This window comes from Hylobates moloch, unplaced genomic scaffold (genome assembly GCF_009828535.3).
Source record: "Hylobates moloch isolate HMO894 unplaced genomic scaffold, HMol_V3 SCAFFOLD_16, whole genome shotgun sequence".
Taxonomy (NCBI): Eukaryota; Metazoa; Chordata; class Mammalia; order Primates; family Hylobatidae; genus Hylobates; species Hylobates moloch.
The window spans coordinates 58,770,054-58,792,428 of NW_026652291.1; the positions used below are offsets into that span (position 1 = coordinate 58,770,054).

The 22,375-nt window shown below is 41.9% G+C and overlaps 1 gene segment (V, D, J or C); it reads left to right on the forward strand.

The window, feature by feature from the left end:
• The first annotated feature begins 4,372 nt into the window (after nucleotides 1–4,372).
• LOC116484560 (T cell receptor alpha variable 4-like) lies at nucleotides 4,373–16,983 on the forward strand. The segment is given in 6 exon segments: nucleotides 4,373–4,412; nucleotides 4,837–5,128; nucleotides 11,021–11,110; nucleotides 11,244–11,311; nucleotides 16,681–16,731; nucleotides 16,868–16,983. Coding segments are annotated over 6 exon segments (657 nt in total).
• The last annotated feature ends 5,392 nt before the right edge of the window (nucleotides 16,984–22,375 follow it).

A 22,375-nucleotide genomic window follows, 5' to 3' on the forward strand; every position in this document is an offset into this window, starting at 1 on the left:
TCTTAAAATGTTCTTACTCGAATCCAGGAAATCCTCTTTGCAGAAGCTAGTCTAAATAAATAATTGGAAATTTAGACAAAGATTTATGTACAAAGGTTTTTATCATAGTATTCTTTCTAAAATCCAAATGTTTAATACTAGAGAAATTGGTAAATAAATTATAGCACATTTGTACTATGGACTATGTTGAGGCTATTAAAATTGAATTTTTATGTATATTTATTGACAAAAAAAGTTTGGAAAATAATATTAAGTTGAAAAAACCTCCAGCATGTGCAAATGTGTGTGTGTTCATGTGCACACACAATTGAATTGTGTTAACAATAGTCATGCAAAAACAAAGGATTAAAAAGCGGTATGCCTGAATATTGTCAATGATTTTTTCTGGGATATGGTATTATACATGATTTTAAAAACACTTTCCTGTATTTTCCAAATTCTGTATTTAGAATTCATTATTCTTCTAACCAGAAAAAAAATCCCACTTAAAAAAAATTTAAAATATCCCTCTTGTAGTTGGCTATTGCTATAGGGTGTGGTTTTCTTTCATAACCTTAGGAACTTTCTAAAATTTGCTTTAACAATGGTCTAAATTTTTTATTACAATATACTCAAAAAACAACATTAATGTATGTGATATGCTCCTATGTGTTCACCCAAATACTTTTGAACACCAAAAAATGTTTTGCAAAGGAGTATATATATATGTTAAGGTTCTCCAGAGAAACAGAACTAATAGGATGTCTGTCTATCTATCTATCTATCTATCTATCTATCTATCTATCTATCTATCTACCTACCTATCCATAAATATTTATTGGAATATATATATTTATTGGAATATACATGTAATTATTGGTTATATATAAATCTTGGTCCAAGTCTAAAGGCTCAAGAATCATGAGCACTGATGTTGGAGGGCAGGGAAGATGGATGTCCCAGCTCACGGAGAGAGAGAAAAGTTGTCCTTCCTCTGCCTTTTTGTTCTATTCAGGCCCTCAGTGATTCGGATGATGCCCACCTGCATTGATTAGGGTGGTCTTTACTCAGTCTACCAATTGAAATGCGAATCTTTTCTGAAAACACCCTCACAGACACACCCCACAATAACATTTTACCAGCCACCTGGGTATCCTTCAGCCTAGCCAGGTTGATACATAAAGTCAACCATCGCAACCTACATAACATATAATATATAATATAATTATTGGCACCATATATTAGTTTGCTAAGGCTCTGGTAACAAGAGGCCACAAACTGGGTGGCTTAAACAACAGAAATGTATTGTTTCACAGTTCTGGACGACTTCAAAATCAAGGTGTTGGCATGGTTGGTTCCTTCCGAGGGCTGTGATGCAAGAACCTGTTCTTGGCTTGTACACGGCCATCTTCTCCCTGTACCTCTTCAAATTTTCCTTCTATTTTTGTTCATCTCAGTGTCCATATTCCCCCTTTTTATAAGGACACCAGGCATCATTCACCAGTTTGGATTTGAGCCCACCCAAATACTTCATTTTAACTTGATTACCAGTAAAAACCGTTTCCAAATAAGGTCACCTTCTGAGGTACTAGGGATTTGAACTCCAATATGCATATATAGTTTTTGGGTGGGAGGAAGACATAATTCAACCCACGACACACCACTACTATCAATAATTACTTTCATTCCATAGGCTGAGGGATAGAAAAACTTCTAGTGTTTCTACCTCCAGTTGCCTGGTATCCAGTAATATTCTCCAAAGTGAGGTAACAGGTGGCAACACAGAAACTTCGAGTTCCATTTTTTTGGCCTGAAAAAGGAAGACCATTTTGGCTTGGTGATATTTCCTGCATTAAACATAGTTTGTATTTCTTTTTTTTTTTTTTTGAGACAGAGTCTGGCTCTGTTGCCCAGGCTGGAGTGCAGTGGCGCCATCTCAGCTCACTGCAACCTCCGCCTCTCAGGTTCAAGCGATTCTCCTGCCTCAGCCACCCAAGTAGCTGGGACTACAGGCGTGCACCACCACCATGCCCAGCTAATTTTGTATTTTTAGTAGAGACGGGGTTTCACCGTGTTAGCCAGGATGGTCTCGATCTCCTGATCTCGTGATCCGCCCGCCTCGGCCTCCCAAAGTGCCGGGATTACAGGCGTGAGCCACCCCGCCCGGCCCATAGTTTGTATTTTTATAGAACACTGTAGTTTAGAAATAACTTACTTATGTTCATTTAATCCTTATAATCTCTCTTGCCGAGATGAAGAAATTGTGTCTCTCAAATGGTGATTTGAACAAAATAGTACAGCTATCAAATCCAAAGGATTGTTTCAATTCAGGGTGTCTAACTTCTCACTCAGTGTTTTCTTCCATAACTGAAAATAGACTCCATAGTCCAAACCAAGCTCTCTGCTATTGCGTTTACAAAGAAATGTGATATTCCATAAATTGTGCCGATCTGAGACCTACTGACTTGGGTGAAACATTTTTTCTGAGTATAGTTATCACAAGAGGTCGCTGTTGCAACGAGTTGAGTTTAAAGAGTAACCCATTTATTTTCATTTCTGTACAAGGTGTTCTAGTATCTTCAGGTCCCTCATAAAAACATCTTTGTTCCTTCACTTGTTACTGAGGAAAGCCTGGTTATTTATTTCATGACTTGTGATAGCTCCTCTGCCAAAATGTTACTAGAAGCCATCAACACTCACTGATTTTTTTTGGGGTGGGAAAATGGAAAAATTGCTGATTCAGAATGCTTTCGGCAATTCTATTTACTTTTTATTTAATTAGTTAATTAATTAATTAATTAATTAATTTTTTTGAGATGGAGTCTTGCTCTGTCGCCCAGGCTGGAGTGCAGTGGCGCAATCTCGGCTCACTGCAAGCACCGCCTCCCGGGTTCACGCCATTCTCCTGCCTCAGCCTCTCCGAGTAGCTGGGACTACAGGCGCCCGCCACCAGGCCAGGCTAATTTTTTGTATTTTTAGTAGAGACAGGGTTTCACCGTGGTCTCGATCTCCTGACCTCGTGATCCGCCCGCCTCGGCCTCCCAAAGTGCTGGGATTACAAGCGTGAGCCACCGCGCCCGCCCGCTTTCGGCAATTCTAGACCTAGAAGAGGCACCTTCCAAATATTTTCCAGTGATTTTTTTCATTCCTATATTATAAGAGAAAAGAACTCAAATAACATACCACTATCTTTTTCACATTGATGTGAGTATGTAACAGGTTTTGTTTATAGCATTTGGCTGATTCAATGAGTACTACTGTGTCTTTTGGATTCAATGAATACTACTGTGTCTTTCGGCTCTTTTTCTGAATGGCTTTATTTTTCTTTTCAGTTTTTGTGCTTCTGTTATAGGATTTATACGAATTATTTCCTGAAGGAAGTGTGTACAGTAACTACAAAACATTAGATATATAATCCTACACCACTGCCTTCTACTAGCCATGGTACTCTGCACTCTGAATCAGATGAGAAGAAAGGGAAAGGAACTACAATTTACTGTTGACTACATGCCACAGGTTGGAACACTGAAATACATATTATTGTTCCCATTTTACAGATGAAGAAACCAAGACTCAGAGGAGTGAGCTGCCTGAGGTCACAAGGTGGCAGAGTTGAGATTTAGATTTAGATCTGTCTGACACAGCCTGTGCCTTTTCTTCTTGTTCACCTCACCTCCTCCTTGGTTAAGTGAGTCATTCCAGACCAAATGTCCTATCCCAGCTGTTCAGCAGGGACTAATGAGGGGTTTGTTCCTCTGTTTAATATCTGTTACACAGGGTCTGAGAAGAAGGTATTAGTTGTGGACTTAGTGGGATTATAAATGATCCCAGGGAATCAGGAGATGGAAGGTCCAGTCCAGACTGCCTCATGGGCTCTTTCTTGGAATAGGATTAGGAATCCCTGTTTCTTCTTGGCTAAATAGGGGTCAGTGGAGCATTGCAGGGCATAAAGTAACAAGTCAGGCAGGTTACACTCAGACCATGACTGTCAATGAGTCCATGAATGTCAGACCGACTACAGTAGATGACCACCCTCTGGGGCTGTGGAAAGTAATGTAACGGGGGATAGGAGCCCAGTGGAATCTACCTTCTCATAGCTTTGCCTGATTTGGACCAAATCTTTAAGGGATTAGACCTCTGCAAAGATCTAAAATGAAATTCAGGCTGCTGTGCTTCAGTACCAGCAGTTTTCGCACCCTACTCTTCTTGGGGGTTTAGTTGAACTTTGAGGGGAGCCCCGCTCTGAGGAGCTGCTGCCCTGCTATTGGCTGCTCTCCTGGGACAGGCCTGAGTGACAGCTGCTGTTGTGGGCCCTGGCAGTTGCCGCTGGGCTCATTGCAGCTCAGACACAGCAAAAGAGCCTAGAACCTGGGTCCTAGTTTGCACCTAGAATATGAGGCAAGTGGCGAGAGTGATCGTGTTCCTGACCCTGAGTGAGTTATTTTGGGATGAAGAGGAGTGGGATCTGGGCCTGATGATGCTGGAAAGGAATCTGTAACTTTGCCTGCTAGCAGTTGCTCTTTATCCAAGATGCAGAGATATAGCTTCAGGGTCCCATTTTTCTCCAGGCAGCTCCTGAGCATTTATGTGAGATGTGTCTCAGGGCAGCAAAGATTTTCGGGGTTTCTAATCCCTAGGGTCTATCCATGGGAGGGAGATAGTAAACCTGACACTTCTGTGTATGTTTTCATGGGCCTCCCTGGGATAAATATTTTTGTACTGAAACGTAAATGAGAAGTAAATTGTATGTGCATGTGTATGGCAGGGAAGTAGAGCGTGGGGATGGATTTGACTGTGAGAGGGAACCGTGGGGCTGCTGAATGGGACCGTCTAACTCACCTTGTTTTACTCCCACAGGTACTTTGAGCCTTGCTAAGACCACCCAGCCCATCTCCATGGACTCATATGAAGGACAAGAAGTGAACATAACCTGTAGCCACAACAACATTGGTACAAGTGATTATATCATGTGGTACCAACAGTTTCCCAGCCAAGGACCACGATTTATTATTCAAGGATACAAGACAAACGTTATAAATGAAGTGGCCTCCCTGTTTATCCCTGCCGACAGAAAGTCCAGCACTCTGAGCCTGCCCCGGGTTTCCCTGAGCCACACTGCTGTGTACTACTGCCTCGTGGGTGACACACAGTGAGACAGATGGGCCTGCACCTGTGCAGTTTTCCTCTGTGGGGTGGGAGTCACAGCCTAGAAAGAAGTCCAAAAATGCTTTCTAAAATTTTTATTTTCAAAAGATATTAGCAAATTTATCTATTCTTCTACTATTTGCAAAATCGATCTTACTTATTTTTTAAATAGGTATTTCACTTACGTGATCTAAAATTAAAAAAGTATAAAAGGGCATACAGCATGATGTCTTCCTTCCACCATGGTCCCTGAGTACTCAATTATCAAAGTGAGGTATCTGTGGTATTTATACTATTGTTGCTAAGTTCACTGGTACCCCTCAGTTTGTGTGTATAGATAGACACACACTACATATACTTTATATGCATACCATGCACAGTCAACATGGGCAATATGCTTCTTAGATTTTGAAACATTTAGCCTCAGTATCAGGTTATTATTTATAGCTGCACACATTTTAAACATTTCTGTGGCCATTTCCAAGTATCTACATGCTGGTTTTCATGTGTCCCCTGGGATTAGATCTCTCACTCTCTCTGTTGCCTGTCTTTCTCTTTTCTTTTGTCCCATTTCCCTATTGTGGATGGTATGTAATGGAAAATGGAGATGATGGTAGAGGAGGAGATGGGAGAGAATTTGTTTCTGATTTGCATTGTAGACTATTTTTGAAACATCTAAATCAGAAACAGAGATTCCGGATCATTATTAGTTTTTAAAGTTGGGTTCTTTAAGGCCCCAAAGAGACAAGAATAACTGAAAATTTGCTGAGAATCCTGCTTGGGCTCCTGAGGCTTCATTAGGAACATGGGGTATGTTTTTGTTTGCTTGTTTTTGGTGGGATATTGTCTCTGATTTTGATCACAGGGAAAGCAATATTTGATAATTTTTTTATTGAGAATGAGAGGATCAGGCTATGTGGCAGGAGGAGGTTTCCATCTAGTCCATCTGAGGGTTTGGTGGGGGAGTAGCATTGTGGAAAGAAAACAAACATTTGCAGAGTATTTGAGCCTATACACTCATCTCCTTTGGCTGACTTCTCTACACAGCAATGAGGAGCCAGCAGAAAGTGGGAGTCCTGGTCCCCAGATGTCCAGGATGCAGCCAACTCTTCTCTGAAGTGCTCCACTATTTCCAGTACTTCATGTGGCACAGACAATATCCTCAAAAAAGCCTAGTGTTTCTGATTTTCATATTCTCAATGGAGGAAATGAGGAAGGAATATTTACAGCTCATTTGAATAAAGACAATGAATACACCTCTTTGTACAAAACAGACCCAAAGGCTGGAGACTCTGACACCTACATCTTTGTGAGAAGCTCAGAGTGATTCCAAAGTCCCTGGAGAGCCTCTGCCCAAAGCCGCACTCCAGTCATGAGAGTTGAGAGAGTGGGAAAGAGGGACATCTCTGTAATGTTCCTGCCTACTTATGAAAATCAATACCCACATATGAGAGGCTATGTGGGATTATCTAAAGAAGATATCATACTATTCTGTAGATAATTGATCTGGAAAAAAATTAAAGGTGGAATATTGGATTGGAAAATTTCAAATGTTTTCTATCCACTTGGAGTTCATCCCATGCCTGCTCCTGGGATCTTGGTTGGATGATGCCTTTGGGGTAGTCCAGAGGAAAAGAGCTGTGCTGTGGGGGTGGGGAGCCAGGTTGTGGGCCAGGTTCTTTCAAGAAGGCACTGACTATGAGGAAACAACACAACTAGCTTTTGTTTCAGGTCTGCTTTTATGAACAGGTATCTGTATGTTAGCCACTTTGGAAGAAAGAGTTGAACAGCCACTGAGGGATGATAGAAAGGGCACTCTAATTCTAGTTGTACCTTATTTTTGCTTCATGCTCTGGGCAGCAAAACAGACTGGAAAAATAGTCAGCTCTAAAGCCAGGCATTCCTGGGTTTGAATCTGAGATCTGCTGTAAAGAGTTTGACCTTAGTCAAATACTTTTGGCATTTGAGCTTTCATACTTTGTCTATAAAATGGGGGTCATGACACTATTTTCCAGGGTTGTTCTGTGGTTAAAAGAATATCACTAAGAATGTCCTGATTTAATCAGCACTCATCAGATTAATGCAATCTATATCCTGCATTATCATTGCTATTAAACCTCATTTGCAACCCGAAAAGCTGTTTGGAGGATGACATCACATCCTGGGTATTCAGACTCTTCAGAAACTGAAAAAGACCTGAGCCAATATAAGAACATTTTTTTGGGAGTTGAAACTCTTGGTCTGTGACAAAAAGATCAATAAATTGATCAGCTATTTCTCTGTAGAAAGATCACATGTTTTTTTTAAACAAAATGATGTCCAGGGTGAGGGTTTCAAGGTCCAAGTAGATAAATGATGGTTCATGGAATCATTGGAGAGTCTAGACTCCCAGGTATGGTGGTGACTCCGTGCCTACAGTCTGAAGACATTTGGTATGAATAAATGATTACAAAGTGTTCAGAGCTTTGTCTAATTACAGAGACCAGAATGAATTTTGGTCTGAGTGTCAGGACATGAATAGTTTACTGAGGCACCCAGCCCTGTTCTTATGCAGTGATAGGACTTCCATTATAGTAATCAGAAGCAGAAGTATTCACGAAGCATTACTTTGAGTGTGTGAGAATAAACTTTGAGCTGGATTAAGGGTTAACACTTTGATGAAGGTAGGATACATTTTTTAATATGTGAAGATGAGACTGTTTTTGTACTTAAAATTAACTGTAAAATTTTGGAGATTGATCCAAATATTAAAAAAAGGAGTAAGAGAAGATGACAAAAATCAAGCTGTCCTACATTTTCCCCCTTCAGCCCAGCCCAGTTTATAAGCCAGTTTATTAATAAATCAAGAGACAGAAGTATAAATATTCTGGTAAGTTTTCAAAACAGAATTTTCACTCAGTAATTCCTATTAAATGAGTCTTACTTAGCTTCTCAATTTAGATATTATAGAAGTTTATCCCCATTTTCCTTTGCTGCTAAACCCTGTGCTTGGTTCCCATACCAGTGCTTGTGATACTGTTTCCCCTGGGTGAGTAAAATTCTATTTTATCCTCTTGTTCTCTAGAAGTGCAGTATTGCAACCGGATTCTGAATAGAGATACCTTCTCTTCATAGGTAAGTCTATTCTGGTCTCACTGGCACTATATTGATGTTGCCAGAGGAACCAGAGACCCAGTCGGTAACCCAGCCTGTCTCTGAAGGAGCCCTGGTGCTGCTGAGGTGCAACTACTCATCGTCTATTCCACCATATCTCTTCTGGTATATGCAGTACTCCAACCAAGGGCTCCAGGTTCTTCTGAAATACACACCTCAACAGTCTTATCACAGGCATCAAAAGTTTTGAGGCTGAATTTAGGAAGATGGAAACCTCCTTTCACCTGAAGAAAGCCTCAGCCCATTTGAGTGACTAGGTTGAGTATTTCTGTGCTGTGAGTGACAGTCTGTCTGGGGCTGAAGAGGGAGCTGAACACGAACTTCTGGGAAGTGTGAGCCTTTCAGGGACTCAAGGGCTTGACCTGGAGAATTCTCAGTGAGATGTCACATTCTATAAAGACAAGTAGGGCAGAAGGAATTAAGTGTGTAGCTCTTGTGCAGAAGCTGGTCTTTATTCACTCTTCGAAGAGTCAGGATTCATGGAAAATGCACAATGTCTGCAACAGACTGAAGATTGGAACCTCCTCAGAGAATCACTTCAAATGGGATAGTGGTGGGGCTGTTTTGGGGTGGGGATTGCCAGGTGACCAGTGACCAGACATTAGAGAGTGCTGCAAAAATCTGTACCGAGGCTTGTCTCTAACTGAGGAAGTTTTCCTATAGTAATACGCAGACAATCACACCCGGATAAATGGATCTGTGTGAATATTTGGAACACCGAATGGGGAGATGAAGGTTAAGAACAGTTACGGGAAGGAACTGGATAGCATGTGATCAAATTAAATCACTAAGCACACGAAGAGACTATTTACTGATTGTTCCTGTCACTTACTCAGCTCTTCCATTTTCACATCATCTCAAAAAGATGGAGCTCGGATCTTCATGAATCCATAAATAGATCAAGTTGAGGCCTGGGCTATGATAGCATGATAGATATGATTACCTGAGCCTAGTTAAGAGTAGGATTCTTTTCAACCTAAATGCCCATCAGTGATAGACTAGATAAAGAAAATGTGATACATATATACCATGAATATTATGCAGCCATACTTTGCAGGAACATGCATGAAGCTGGAGGCCATTATTCTTAGCAAACTAATGCAGGAACAGAAAACCGAATACTGCATGTTCTCACTTACAGGTGGAAGCTAAATGATGAGAACACATGGACACATACAGGGGAAAAACAGACCCTGGGGCCTATTGAAGGGTGAAAGGTGGGACAAAAAAGACCAGGAAAAATAGCTAACGGGTACTAGGCTTAATTACCTGGGTGATGAAATAGTCTGTACAACAAACCCTGTGGCACAAATATACCTATGTAAAAAACCTGCGCACGTACCCCTGAACTTAAAATAAAGGTAAAATTTAAAAATAAGATTCTTTTAGGCTGGGAACAGTGGCTCACGCCTGTAACCCCTGCACTTTGGGAGGCTGAGGTGGGCGGATCACCTGAGGTCAGGAGTTTGAGACCAGCCTGGCCATCATGGTGAAACCCCGTGTCTACTAAAAATACAAAAATTAGCCAGGTGTGGTGGCGTGCACCTGTAATCCCAGCTAGTCAGGAGGCTGAGGCAGGAGACTCGCTTGAACTCGGGAAGTGGAGATTGCAGTGAGCCGAGATGGTGCCATTGCACTCCAGCCTGGGCAACAAGAGCGAGACTCAGCTTAAAAAAAAAAAAAAAGAGAGAGAGATTTGTTTAAAATGAAGCAGTGCTTGACTCTAAAATAGATATGTTATTTATATATCTAATATATAGATATGTCTACGTGTCCTCTCTCTCTCGTTTCCTAATTTTTAAAAACTAAAATTATTAAAATTACCTTCTTCTCTAAATCAGAAATGTCTTCAATACTCCTGATGAACTTCCTCCATCTACATCTACTCTGAGGAAAAAGACAATGGAATGAAGGAAATAAGGAAGAAAAGTAGAGATAGAGGAAGTGGGAAAAAAGTAAGAAAATGCTGGAGGAAAAAGGAGAAACATTTTTTGTGGACTTCAAAATATGGCCCTCAGCACATGTTCACAGCACAGAATCAGCTGTGTAGGTTTTGGGGTGTAAGGAAAAAGGTTTGGATGGAAGAAGAGAGGAGGGGGAGGGGTGGATGTAATCAAGGTAGGCATCCTACACATGTCCTATTTCTTTTATCACCGATCGAAGCCTTATTTTAGACATACGCTATGTTCACGTATAAATATAAATATATTTTTAGATTTACAAATCTATTCTAACTTGTTTTATTTGTATTTACTTTTCTGAAAATGGGGATAAACAAAATGATATGTACCACAAAAGAGAGTATTCCTTTGTTAGACCCTCAGTGTAAATAAATTCTCTGCCAAACTATGTGCCTTGATTCTTGTTTAGAAAGTCGGATCACCGAAACTATGACTCTCCAGGGATACTGACCCAGATGAGGCCCCTCTTTCCCTCTGAGTCATCTTCTCACTTTTCTCATCCTCCTTGCAAACTTTCAAAATCTCTATCTAAAATAGTTCTCAGTAAAGATTGGGGATATTGGGGATATGTCCCCTTACTGCTTCCTTCACCTCCACCAGCCTGTGTCCCTCCACCCCCACACACACCTGAGAAAGATTACACATTTAGACTGGGCTGGGCCACGATTGTTGGAGTTTCCTCTTAAGAAACATAATGCAAAGCTCTGCTGTAAATGTTATTGGTGCTCAGTGAGTCTGTTGGAACCTATTAATTGTAAGAACACAATTCGACTGGACCCAAGACTTGACAACCTTCAGAACAGCAACCAGGCAAGGAGCCATGGAGAGGAGATTGGCAGCTCCACTGGGGCTTCTGTGGGTCCAGGTTTGCTGTGAGTTGGGCCATCTCAGATGGGGGCTGTGGGGTGTTCCACAGCTGACAAGAAAAGGGAGGGAAGGGAGGGCTGATACAAAGCTCCTGGACTGTCCTACATCCTCATGGGTGTTTCTTGGGCTATCTTACAGGTTTGGAAAATGCATCAGTGATTCCCCGGTGACATCATATGTGTTTGCCTTTCTCTTTCCAAGCAGGGGTGAGAGGGGTGCAGGTGGAGAAGAGTCCTTCAGCCCTAAGTCTCCAAGAGGGAACCAGCCCCACTCTGAGGTGCAACTTTTAAAAGTTATTTTTATTTTAAATTTTTGTGAGTACACAGTAGGTACATGAAGTATTTTGTACCTACTATAAAATATTTAGTAGTACTATACTTTCCTTATTCAATCTACCATTGATGAGCACCTGGGTTGATTCCATGTCACTGCTATTGTGAATAGCACAGTGCTGAACATAAGAAATAATGTGTTTAGGCCGGGCGCGGTGGCTCACGCTTGTAATCCCAGCACTTTGGGAGGCCGAGGCGGGCGGATCACGAGGTCAGGAGATCGAGACCACGGTGAAACCCCGTCTCTACTAAAAATACAAAAAATTAGCCGGGCGTGGTGGCGGGCGCCTGTAGTCCCAGCTACTCGGAGAGGCTGAGGCAGGAGAATGGCGTGAACCCGGGAGGCGGAGCTTGCAGTGAGCCGAGATCGCGCCACTGCACTCCAGCCTGGGTGAAAGAGTGAGACTCCGTCTCAAAAAAAAAAAAAAAAAAAAAAAAAAAAGAAGAAAAAAAGAAATAATGTGTTTGTTTGGTAGAATGATGTATTTTCTTTTGGGTATATACCCAGCAATGGAATTGCTAGGTCGAATGGTAGCTGTGCTCTAAGTTCTTTGAGAAATCTCCAGAATGCTTTCTACAGTGGCTGGACTAATTTACATGCCCATTAACAGTGTATAAGTATTCTAAGGTAAATTATTTATACTAATAAATGAGCAGAATGTTTTTTATAAAAGTCAATAAAGAAAGAAACAAATTTTGACAGTTTCTACACAGTGACTCCTAAGGAAATGTTAATTTGAATTCTCCTATGAAATGATGATTCGCCCATTGCTGTCTGTTCTGCAGAAGCATCCACTGATACTTCTAGTAGGTGTCAATCACTCACGTATTAGAAGACAGAAGGCAAAGAAGGCCAGGGTCATTTTTGTTCCCCCAAGATGGTGGATTGGAGGCATTGTTAGTATGACTCTCCCACTTGAAAAGACAAAATAATGCATAGAGATTCACACTGTGAACTTTTTTTCAAGAAGCAACATAGGAACTTAACAGAAAAAGTGAAGCAAATCACAGACCTTTTGAAAGAAGTGGTGGGCAGCAGCCTACACTGAACCAGATGGAAAACTGAGTCTTCAGAGCATGGGGGGGAGAGATTGCCACAGTGACACACAATCCCAAGGGGAGCTGGGCAATCCAGGGCATGGGGAAGGCCTTAACCTCACCCAGCATTGGAGCTGACTTAGTGAGCAGCAGAAAGTGTATGAGAAGGAGTAGCATTGGGTTGTGCTTTGTGTGCACGCCCAGACTCCAGCGGGGATAGAGGGAGGTCATTTCTGATCCTACCTCACAGGGGACCTTGCAGAAGTTTGCTAAGTAATTCAAGTAGTGGTTATAGGTTGAGAGACGTCTCCCTCCGGGGATACTAGGAACAATATTACAGGTGGGTGTACACCCACCGCAATTTTGGGAGTAATATTATCTGCTCCCTTCATGGATATTAGGAACAATATTACAGGTGGGGTGTTTCCCTCACCTGCGATATTGGGAGTAATATCATCTTCTCCTCACCTGAATATTAGGAACAAAATCACAGGGGGGTGTACACCCCCTGCGATATTGGGAGTAATATCATCCTCTCTCCTCCCAGATACTATAAATGATATGACAAGGGGGGTGTACACCCTTGTGATTTTGAAAGTAATATTATCTTCTCCCCCACTGAATATTAGGAACATTATACACAGGTATATATACCCCCTGCGATATTGAAAGTAATATCATCCTCTCCCCTCATAATTATTAGGAAGAATATCACCGGGGGGGTGTACACCCTCTGCAATATTGGGAGAAATATAATCTTTTCCCTCCTGGATATTAAAAACAGTATCACAGCGGGGGTATACAACCCCTGCGATATTGGGAGTAATATCCTCTTTTCCCCTGGATATTAGTAACAATATCACAGGGGTGGGGGTGTACACACCATGAGATATTGGGATTAATACCATCCTCTTCCCTTCTGGATATTAGAAACAATATCACAGGGGAAGTGTACACCCCCTGTGATGTTAAGAGTAATATCATCCTCTAATTCCCTGGATATTAGAAACAATATCACAGGGGGGTGTACACCAACTGTGATCTTAGGAGTAATAGTATTCTCTCCCCTTCTGCATATTAGGAACAATATCACAGTGGGGGTGAACATCCCCTGCAGTATTGAGAGTAATATCATTTTCTTCCTTCTGCATATTAAGAACAATAACACAGGAGGGCTGTACACCCCCTGCGACATTGCAAGTAGTATTATCCTCTTCACCCGTGGGTATTAGGAACAATATCACAGGCAAGGTGTACACCCCCTGTGATATTGAAAGTAACATCATCCTCTCCGAACCTGGATTTTGGGAACAATATCCCGGGGCGGGGGGTGTACACCCCCTGCGATATTGGGAGTAATAGCATCCTTTCTCCCCATTGAGAACAATATCACAGAGTGAGTGTTCCCCCAACCCGCGATATTGGGAGTGATATCATCCTCTCTCCACCTGAATATTAGAAATAATATCACAGGGAGGGCATACACCCTTTACAATATTGGGAGAAATATCATCCTCTGTCCTTCTGGAAATTAAAAACAATATCACAGGGAGGTGTACACCCCCTGCAATTGGGAGAAATATCATACTCTCCCCTCCTGGATATTAGGAACAATATCACAGAGGGGGTGTACACCCCCTGCGGTATTGGAAGTCATATCATCCTCTCCCCCGCTGGATATTCACAACAATATCACAGCGGGGGTTTACACCACCTTTGATACTGGAATTAATATCATCCTCTTTTCCACTGGATATTAGAAACGATATCACGGGGGGGTGTACATTCCCTAATATCCCTGTCTGGATATTAGGAAAAATATCTCGAGGGGGTGTACCCCCACTGCGATATTGCAAGTAATATTATCCTCTAATTTTCTAGATATTACGAGCAATATTACAGGGAGTGTACACCCCCTGCGATATTGGGAGTAATATTGTCGTCTCCCTTTCTGGACATGAGGAACAATATCACAAGGAGAGTATACACCCCTTGCGATATTGGGAGTAATATCATCCTCTTTCCCTTTGAATATTAGAAACAGTATCACAGGAGGGGTGTACATCCCCTGCGATATTGGAAGTAATATTATTCGCTTTTCTCCTGGGCATTAGGAACAATATCACAGGTGGAGTGTACACACCCTGCGATATTGTGATGAATATCATCCTGTCTTCCGTTTGATATGAGGAACCATATCACATGGGGTGTGTACCCCCCCTGCGATATTGGGAATAATATTATTTCTGCCTGCCTAGATTTTAGGAGCAATGTCACAGGGAAGGTATACACCCCTGCGCTATTTAGAGTAATATCATCCTCTCCCCACCATGGATATCAGGAACAATATTTTGGGGGGGGGGTGAACTTTCTACGATATTGGGAGTAATATCATCCTCTCTGCCCTGGATATTAAAAACAATATTACAGGGGGAATGTACAGCCCCTGCGATATTCTGCATAATATCACCCTTTGCCCACCTGAATATTAGGAACAATATTACGGGGCGGGGGGGAGGTGTACACCCTCTGCGATATTAAGAGTAATATCATCCTCTTTCCTTCTGGACAGTATAAACAATGTCACAGTTGGAGTGTATACCCTCTGCGATATTGGGAGTAATATCATCTTTTTTCCCCCTGGATATTAGGAACAATAGCACATGGATCGTGTACACCCCCTGCGATATTGGAAGGAATATCATCCTTTCCCCTCATAATTATTAGGAACAATATCACGTGAGGGTGTTCCCCTCTTGCGATATTGGGAGTAATGTCATCCTCTCTCCACCTGGATATGAAAAAGAGTATCACGGCAGGGGTTGTACACCCCCTGAGATATTGAGAGTAATATCATCCTCTCTTCCCCTGAATATTAGGGATAATATCACTAGGGTGGTGTACATCCCCGGCAATATTGGGAGTAATATCATCCTCTCCTCCACGGGATATTAGGAAAAATATCACAGGGAATATTTTTGGGAGTAATATCATCCTCTCCCCCTTTGGATATTAGAAAAAATATCACAGGGGAAGTGCACACCCCCTGCGATGTTGAAAGTAATATCATTGTCTCCTCACTATATTAAGAACGGTATCACAAGGGAAATGTGCAGCTCCTGCGATATTGGGAGTAATATTATCCTCTCCGCCCGTGGATGTTAAAAACAATATCACAGGAAGCATGTACATTCTTTGCGATATTGGGAGTAATATTATCCTCTCCACCCGTGGATATTAAAAACAATATCACAGGAAGCATGTACATTCTTTGCGATATTGGGAGTAATATAATTTTCTCTCCTTTAAATATCAAGAACAATAACAAAAAGAAGGTGTACACCACCTCCGATATTGGGAGTAATGTCATCATCTCCCTTCTGGATATGAGGAACAAAATCACAGGGGGTGTGTACACTCCTTGCAATTTGGAATATCAACCTCTCCCTCCCTGGATATTAGAAACAATATCACAGGGGGTGTTTACACTTTCTGCGATATTGGGTGTAATATCATCCTCTCCCCCACTGGATATTAGGAACAATATCACAGGGGGTTGTACACCCCCTGTGTTATTGGGAGTAATATCATTCTCTCACCCCCTGGATATTAGGAACAATATCACAGCAGGGGTGTGTATGACCTCTGCGATATTGAGAGTAATATCATCCTCTTCCCCTCTGATTGTTTGGAACAATATGACAGTGGGGTGTACACCACTGGAAATATTGGAAGTAATATCATCCTCTCCCCCCATGGATATTAGAAACAATATCACAGGGGGGATGTACACACCCTGTGATATTGATAGTAATATCACCTTCTTTCTTCTTGGATATTAGAAACAATATCACAAGAGGGGTGTACACCCCCTGTGATATTAGGAGTAATATCCACTTCTCCAATTTCGGATATTAGGAACAATATCATGGGGGGTTGTACATCGTCAGCAATATCAAGAGTAATATCATTTTCTCCCCGTTATGTATTAGGAGTAATATCACAAAGGGGGTGTACATCTGCTGCGATACTGGGAGTAACGTCATCTTTTTTCTTCTGGATATTAGGAACAATATCACAGGGGATGTGTACATCCCTGCAATATTGAAAGTAATATCAACCACTGGATATTAGGAAAAATATCACGGTTGGGGGGGAGTGTTATCCCCTTGCGATACTGGGAGTAATATCCTCTCCTCACCTAGATATTAACAACAATGTCCCCGGGGGAGTATACACCTCCTTCGATATTGGGAGTAATATTATCCTCTCCCTCCCTGGATATCAGAAATAATATCACAGGGTGAATGTACATTCCCTGCGATATTGGGAGTAATATCCCAATATTGGTATTGTACACCCCCTGCGATATTGGGGGTTGTACCCCCCCAGGGATATTGGGCATAATATCATTATTTTCGACCCTGGATATTACGAACATTGTCACAGAAGAGGTGTATACCCCTGCGATATTGAGTAACATCGTCCTCTCCCTTTTTGGATATTAGCAACAATGTTACAAAGGGGGTGTACACCCTCTGCGACATTTGGAATAATATCATCCTTTCCTTCTTTGGATATTCAGAAAATATAACGTGGGGGTGTACACCCTCTGCGATATTGGAAGTAATATCATTCTCTCCCGCCATAAATATTAGGAACAATATCACGGTGGGGGTGTACACCCCCTGCAGTATTGGGAGTAATGTCCTTTTCTCCCCCCTTGTGATATTAGAAACAATACCACAGGGGAAGTGTACAGCCCCCATGATATTGCCAGTAGTATCATCTCGTTTTTTTCTGGATATAAGGAACAATATCAAGGGGTGGGTGTACACCCCCTTCGACATTGGGAGTAATATTCTTCTCTTCTTCCCTGGATATTAGAAAATATATCACAGTGGTGGTGTACACCCCCTGCGATATTGGGAGTAATATCATCCTCTCCACCTTGAATATTAGGAACACTATCACGGGGGGGGCGTGTACACTTTCTGCGATATTGGGAGTAACATTATTCTCTTTTTCCCAGGATATTAGGAACAATGTCACAAAGGGGGTGTACTCTCCCTGCAATGTTGGGTGTGATATCATCTTCTCCTGCCCTGAATATTAGGAACAATATCCCAGAGGGGTGTCTCTTCTTGGATATTAGGAACAATATCACAGAAGGGGTATACACTCCCAGTGACACTGGAAGTAATATCATCTTCTCCGCCTCTGGATATTAGAAACAATATCACAGAAGGGTGTACACCTTCTGCGATATTGGGAGAAATGTCATCCCCTCCATAACTGGACATTAGGAACAATATCACAGGGAAGGTATACACCTGCTGTGATATTGGGAGTAATATCATCGTTCCCCACCCTGGATATTAGGAACAATATCACAAGGGGAATGTACACCCGCTGTGATACTGGGAGTAATATCATCCTCTCCCTTCCTGGATATTAGGTACAATATCACGGGGAGGGGGTGTACTCCCCCTGCCATATTGGGAGTAATATTATTCTCTTCCCCCGTGGATATTGGGGGTGTACACCCCTGCGATATTGTTTGTAATATTTAGGGGGGAGTGGATATTACTTGCAATATCATAAACAACCTGTGTGTACATTCTCTGTGATATCATTTGTGATATCTAGAGAGGAAGAGGATGATATTACTCCCAATATCGCAGAAGGTGTACATCCCTCTGTGATATTGTTCATGATATTCAGGTGGGGAGAAGATGATATTACTCATCATAACTCAGGAAGTGTAGAACCCCCCTGTGATATTATTCATAATATCCAAGAGAAGAGCTCATGATAATACTTCCAATATCGCAAAGGGTGTAAACCCTTCTGTGATATTGTTCATAATATTCAGGGAATGAGAAGATAATATTACTCCCCATATTGCAGGGGGTGTACATCCCCATGTGATATTGTTCGTAATATCCAGCGGGAAAGAGGATGACATTACGCCCCACATCGCAGGAGGTGTACACTCCCCTGTGATATTGTTTGTAATATTTGGGGGCGGGAGGATAATATTACTCCCAGTATTGCAAAGTGTGTACACCCCCATGTGATATTGTTTGTAATATCCAGGGGTTGAGAGGATAACATTAATCCCCAGATCGCAGGGGGTGCATGCCCCCCTGTGATATTGTTCATAATATCCAGGGAGGGAGAGGATGATATTACTCGCAATATCGCAGGGGGTGTTCACAACCTTGTGATACTGTTTGTGATATCGAGGGTGGAAGAGTATGATACAACTTCCAATATCACAGGGGGTGTATACATTCCCGTGATATTATTTGTAATATCTTGGGTCGGGGAGAGCATATTACTCTCAATATCGCAGGGGGTGTACACCCTCCTGTGATATTGTTTGTAATATCAAATGGGGAAGCATAATGTTACTCCCAATATCGCGGGATGTGTACACCCCCACCCCCGTGATATTGTTCCCAATACATAGGGGCAAAAATGATGATAACACTAGCAACATTGCAGGGGGTGTACACCCTCCCTTGTATTGTTCCAGATATCGTGGAGGGGAGAATATGATATTACTCTCAATATAGCAGGGGTTGTACACCCCCCATGTGATATTGTTTCTAATATCCAGGGAGGCAGAAGATTATATTAATCCCAATAATTCAGGGGTTTCCACCCACCCTGTGATATTGTTCTTAATATTTAGAAAGAATGAGGATGGTATTACTCCCAATACCGCCAGGGGTATATTTCCGCCTATACTATTATTTTTAATATCAAGGGGGAGAGAAATATTGCATGTTGTATACACCCTGCCGTGAAACTGTTTTTAATATCCAACGCGGGAGAAGATGAAGTTACTTCCAATAGCGCAGGGGGTGTACACCCCCCCCCCCGTGATATTGTTCCTAATATCCAGGGTGGGAAGGAGGATGATATTCTAATATCGCACAAGGTGTACACCTCCTCTGTGATATTGTTCCTAATATCCAGTTGGGGAGAGAATGATATTTCTCTCAATATCGCGGGGGGTGTACGCCCCCTGTGATATTGTTTCTAACATCCAGGGGAGAAGAGGATGATATTACCGCAATATCGCAGGCGTCGTACACCCCTTTTTTGATATTGTTTTCAATATCAAGTGGCAAAGAGGATGATATTACTTTCAATGTCGTAGGGGGTTACCTTTCTGTGATATTGTTTCGAGTATCCAGGGGCAGAGGATGATATTATTTCCAATATCGCAGAGGGTGTACACCCCCGCTGTGATATTGTTCCTAATATTCAGGAAGGGAGAGGATCATATTACTCCCAATATCGCAGGGAGTGTACACCCCCTCTGTGACATTGTTCTTATTATCAAGAAAGGGAGAGGATGATGTTACACTCAATATTGCAGGAGTGTACACCCCCCCTTGTGATATTGTTCCTAATATTCGGGGGGTAGAGGATGATGTTACTTTCAATATCTCAGGGAGTGTACACTCCCACTCTAATATTGTTTCTAATATACAGAAGGGGGGAGAATATTATTCCAGATATTGCAGGGACTGTACACCCCCCCGTGATATTGCTCCTAATATCCAGTGGAAAAGAGGATGATATTACTCCTAATATCGCAGAGGGTGTACACTTTCCCTGTGATATTGTTCCTAATATCACAAAGGGGAGAGGAGGATATCACTCCCAATTTCGCAGAAGGTGTATACCCCTACTGTGATATTGTTTTTAATATCCAAGGGGGGGAGAGAAAAATATTACTCCCAATATCGCAGGGAATGTACTCACCCCCATCGTATTGTTCCTAGTAGCCCGGGAAGGAAAAGATAATATTACTCCCAATATAACAGGGGGTGTACACCCCCCTTGTGATATTGTTCATAATATTCAGAAGGGGAAATAATGATATTACTTCCAATATTGCAGGGGGTGTACACCTTCCCTGTGACATTGTTGCTAATATCCAGATAAAGAGAGGATGATATTACTCCCAGTATTGCAGAGGATGTACACATCTTCTGTGACATTATTTCTAATATCCAGGACAAGAGTGGATGATACTACCCCCAATATCACAGGAAGTGTACACCCCCCTGTGACATTGTTTTTAATATCCAGAGGAAAAGAGGATGACATTACTCCCAATATTGCAGAGGGTGTATAACAACCTGTGATATTGTTTTTAATATCAAGGGTGGAAGAGGATATTACTCTTAATGTTGCAGGAGTGTACATCCCCCTAAGATTTTTTTTTTAAATATCCAGGAAGGGAGAAGTTGACATTACCTCCAATATGGCAGGGGTTGTACACCCCTTCTGTGATATTTTTCCTAATATCTAGGAGCGGAGAAAATGATATTTATCGCAGAAGATGTACACCCCTCCTCTGATATTGTTCCTTCTATCCAGGAAGGGACAGAATCATATTACTCCCAATATCGCAGGGGGCGTACACACCGTTTGTGATCATGTTTCTAATATCCAGGAGAAGAGAGGATGTTACTTCCAACATAGCAGGTGGTGTCCACCCACCCTCTGATATTGTTTTTAATATTTAAGAAAGGAGAGGATAATATTACTTTAAATATCGCAGAGGGTGTACAGCTCCCGGTGATATTGTTTCCAATACCCAGGACTAGAAAGGATGATATTACTCCCAATATTGCAGGGGGTGTACACCTTCCCTGTGGTGTGGTTCCTAATATCCAGGGCGCAGAGGATGATATTATTACAAATATTGCAAGCTGTGTACACTCCTTCTGTGATATTTTTCCTAATATCCAGGGGGAAGATGATATTACTCCAAACATTGCAGGAAATGTACACCTGCCATGTGATATTGTTCCTAATATCCAGGGGGGAAGAGGATGATATTACTTCCAATATCGCAGAGAGTGTATACCCCCCCTGTAATATTGTTCTAATATCCAGGGGGGCAGAAGGTGGTATTACTTCAAACATCGCAGGAAATATACACCCTTTCTGTGATAGTGTTCCTAATATTCTGGAAGAAAGAGGATGATATTATTCCAAATATCACAGGGGAGGGTACAGCCCCCTGTCACATTGTTCCTCATATCCAGTGGAAGGGAGGATGATATTACTTTCAATATCGCAGGGGCTTTACACCCACCTTTTTGATACTGTGTTTAATATCCAGGAGGGAGAGGATCATATTACTTTCAATATCGCAGAGCAAGAACACACCCACCCCGTGATATTCTTCCTAATATTTACGAGGAAAGAAGATAATATTACTTTCAATATCCAGCGGATGTACACAGTCCTGTGATATTGTTTCTAATATCTACCCTGGGAGAGGATGATATTAGTCTTATCACAGGGGTGTACACCCTTTCTGTGACATTGTTCCTAATATCCAGCGGAAGAGAAGATAATATGACTCCCAATATTGCAGAGAATGTACAACCGCCCCTGTGATACTGTTTTTAGTACTTGGTGGGGGAAAGGGTGATATTACTCTTAAAATTGCAGGGGGTGTACACCCCTCCCCGTGATACCGTTCCTTGTATCCAAATTGGAAGAGGACGATATTACTGCCAATATCATAGGAGGTGTACACTCCCCCCGTGATATTGTTTTCTATATCCGGGGAGAGAGAGGATTGTATGACTCTCAATATCACAGGTGGTGTAAATCCCCCTGTGATATTGTTTTTAATATCCAGGGGGAAGGATAATATTACCCCCAGTATCTCAGAGGGTGTACGCCCCCCTTTGACATCCTTCCTTATATCTAGAGGGGGAGAAGATGATATTACTTTCAATATCATACACCCCCCTTTGATATTCTTCCTTATATCCAGCGGGGGAGAGGATGACATTACTTTCAATATCACGGGGGGTGTACACATCCCTGTGATGTTGTTTCTAATATCCAGAAGGG